A 3079-nucleotide genomic window follows, 5' to 3' on the forward strand; every position below is an offset into this window, starting at 1 on the left:
GGGCAGAGGCATCAGCCTGGGCACCACACAGCTCCTCCAGCCCCCTCTTAGTTGCCACCTCCCCTTCTCACCCACTGCTCACCTCCGTATGCAACCCAGCCCCAACACCTCCCAGTGTCCCCATCCCAGCAGAGCTGGGTATAACCCTGCGCCCAGCTGGGCCCAGATCCTGCGGGCATCCTTTACCCCCCCACCAGTCACCCAAGCAGAGTCAAGACCATGCCCCCCACTCGCACCTCCCCATGCACCCTCACCTGTGAGCTGCACGGTGACCTGGAAGGAGACAGTGCCTGGCACCCCGGGGTGTTTCTCCACCAGCACGTAGTACCAGTGCTGCCAGAAGGGCAGGTCCAGCCCCAGCTGGCAGGGAGTGTGCTCCCGGCAGTCCAGCGCCGTGGAATTGTGCAAGGGGGGAGCCTTGGCCCGCACACGCAGCCAGAGCGGGCAGCCCTCGGCCCCACGGCACCGCAGCACCTCCACCAGCACTCGCGACGTGTAGCTGGGCACAAAAACCCTGCGGGACAGCAGTGTCAGGTTCTGCCCCTCACTGTGGACCAACAGGGCTGGGGAGGCAAGCCAGAGGGATGAGGCATCCTGAGCTCCGCACCCTGGGGATGCCCCCTCCTTAGGAGACCCTCTCACACTCACTTGTAGAGGCAGGAGCGGTTGTGGGGGGCCATGCTCTGCTCGGTGACATAACCGGGGTACAGCACGGCAATGTTCACCAGGCGCTGCACGATGAGCTGTGGCTGGAAGAGATACTGGCACTCCTCGTAGAGTCCCTACACCAGCAGGACAGTCAGCACAGGGCAGCGCTGTCCCCACTTGGGACACCTGCCCCGGTCACTGCCAGCCCAGGACAGTCAGGCCCAAGCAGAGCCCTGCAGTGAGCCCTGCCACCCCACCGTCCCCCCAAGCCCTTCACCTTGACAGAGATCTTGCCCTCATCTTTGGGCAGGTGGGCAGCCAGGAACCAGTCCCCGGGCAGTGGGCTGGTGACATTGAACACTCCCGTGGTGCGGTTGGGCAGCGTCCAGGTGAGGGTCAGTGCAAAGGAGCCAGGGACAGCCGTGTCCCTGGGGAAGTGCGTGTGCAGCGGGTTAATGACGGAGGGAGCCCCTGAGCGAAAATACCTGCAGAAGAGACAGCAGTTAGCAGGGTACAGGCTGGGCATCATGGCAGGGCCAGCCTACCCTACACGTGGGGTCTGTCCTGCAAGCTATTAGGAAGTTCAAAGACATGATGGAGAAGCCGACTGTAAGCTGGGACCTTGCTGGAGACTGTGAGCTTCCCTGGGTGGGTGTTCAAGCAAAACTGTTCACGTATGAGATGCACGAAAGAGTGGAGCCTGCAACGGTCCTGGGAAGATGAATCAGGGGGAGTGAGCGTGCATGTGTATGTGTGTGCATGTACATACCTATATGCATGTGTGCATGCACCTGTGCACACGTGTGTGCCTGCATATGCACGTGCATGCATGAGTGCTCCTCTGTATGTGTGCATGCAGATACATATATACAGGTGCACGTGCAAGCAAGTAGCAGGCAGGCTCCAAGGCAAGTCCCAAGTCCAAGGCAGGGGGCAGCAGGGGCAGGCAGAGGCAGGCAGGAAGGGAACAGACAGGGCAGGCTGCTTACTCACACGGTGATGCTACGGTCCGGGCATTGGTCCCCGAAGGTGCCACCCTGCTCCTTGAAAGTGATGAGGTTCCAGACAGCGATGACTGTGTCCTCAGGGATGTGGAAGTGGAAGAGCTCGATGCTGGCAAAGGAGCGGAAGGGGCTGAGCTTGCGTGGTGTGCGGGTGAAGTAGTCGGTCACAAAGAGGCCATCTGCAGAGGAGACCCAAGGGACTTTCAGCGGGGTGAGGGACTGGGAGGGTGCAGCACCCCTCCCAGACCAGGCTCTGAACATGTCCCAAAAGTGGCAGCCTGGAGGCAGGAGGGGCTGGGACTGTGCCATTTCAGAGAGTCCCCGGGGCTGATGTCAGCTGTGCCTAGCTGTGTCTCCCAGCCCTGGCACAGTCTGCATCGTGCCTGGTTCAGCATTGCCTGGAGCCCAGTTCCCCGAGCTGTGCACACTCATCCTCTGGAGCCTGAGGAGCCCTCAGCCCTGGCTGCTCAGGCTCTGCCCAGGTGCAGCCCACCTCTTTCAACTCATCGTCCTCTTCAGTGAGGACCTGCTCCCTGCATTTTACCTGTAACAAAGGGCCATTCCTCGTGGCTCCAGCCCTGCCCCAACAGGTCAGCTTCCACAGGGACACAGAGTCCCCCCTTCTCTGCCTGCCAAGGAGGCTCAGCACAGAGGCCATCATAAACCGCAGAGTCCCACCCTAGAGCCACAAGAAGGAGTGAGCAGTGCACTTCCTGCACAGCCTCCCAGCTCTCCCATGGTTTGCGGAGGAGGTATGGTGCACATATGTGTGCACATATGCACACGTGGGTGCTGTCTGTGTGCATGGCAAAGTGGAGGCGTGCACACCCACATGCATGGGCGTGCGTGGCTGTGCACAGCCCCATGTCTGCAAGACACTTTCTGCAAGCCCACAGCATGCACTGGGGCTACCTCCCCCTGCCCAACTGTCTGACAGTTTGATTTCCAAGGATTTCTGGGAGCACTAGCCGCAGAGGGGCAGCCACTTCCTTGGGGCACAGTAGAGACAAGGGAGACCTGGTCTCCAGACAGCAGCTGCCCTACAATTGCCACACTTCCCCATTGCCAGCCTAGGACACCCATCCATTATTCCCCAGAGATGGACCAAGGAAGAGACGCACCTCCGCACAAGCTGCCAGCAAGGGGGATGCCAGCAGAGGATGGGCTGGGAGCAGGGCTGTGCCCAGGAGGACTCGTCCAGTGGGGAGTGGGATAACTGAGAAGAAGGGCTGCTTTGCACAGCACGCGTCTGGCTGGGAGTGCGCGCATGTACTTGCGTGCACGTGTGGTTTTGCTGCATGTGTGCAGCCCCAGCTGGCTGTACACTGACATGCATCTGCTCCCTTGCCTGGAACAAAGGCAGCTCCCCCTCCCCTTCACTGACAGCCGACACAAGCCAGACATGAAATACCTGTCTCAATGCACGA

The 3079-nt window shown here is 60.5% G+C and overlaps 1 protein-coding gene across 1 annotated transcript in view; it reads right to left on the reverse strand.

The window, feature by feature from the left end:
• Positions 1-2331, reverse strand: part of TMEM8B (transmembrane protein 8B) — a gene marked incomplete at both ends in the record, with an annotated part of 5920 nt that extends 3589 nt beyond the window's left edge. The window contains 5 exon segments of the mRNA XM_009578000.1: positions 255-514; positions 649-782; positions 926-1133; positions 1642-1831; positions 2197-2331. Coding sequence (XP_009576295.1) covers positions 255-514; positions 649-782; positions 926-1133; positions 1642-1831; positions 2197-2331 — 927 coding nt within the window.
• Between the last annotated feature and the right edge of the window lie 748 nt (positions 2332-3079).

Source organism: Fulmarus glacialis, unplaced genomic scaffold, assembly GCF_000690835.1.
Source record: "Fulmarus glacialis isolate BGI_N327 unplaced genomic scaffold, ASM69083v1 scaffold30195, whole genome shotgun sequence".
In the NCBI taxonomy this organism is placed as follows: Eukaryota; Metazoa; Chordata; class Aves; order Procellariiformes; family Procellariidae; genus Fulmarus; species Fulmarus glacialis.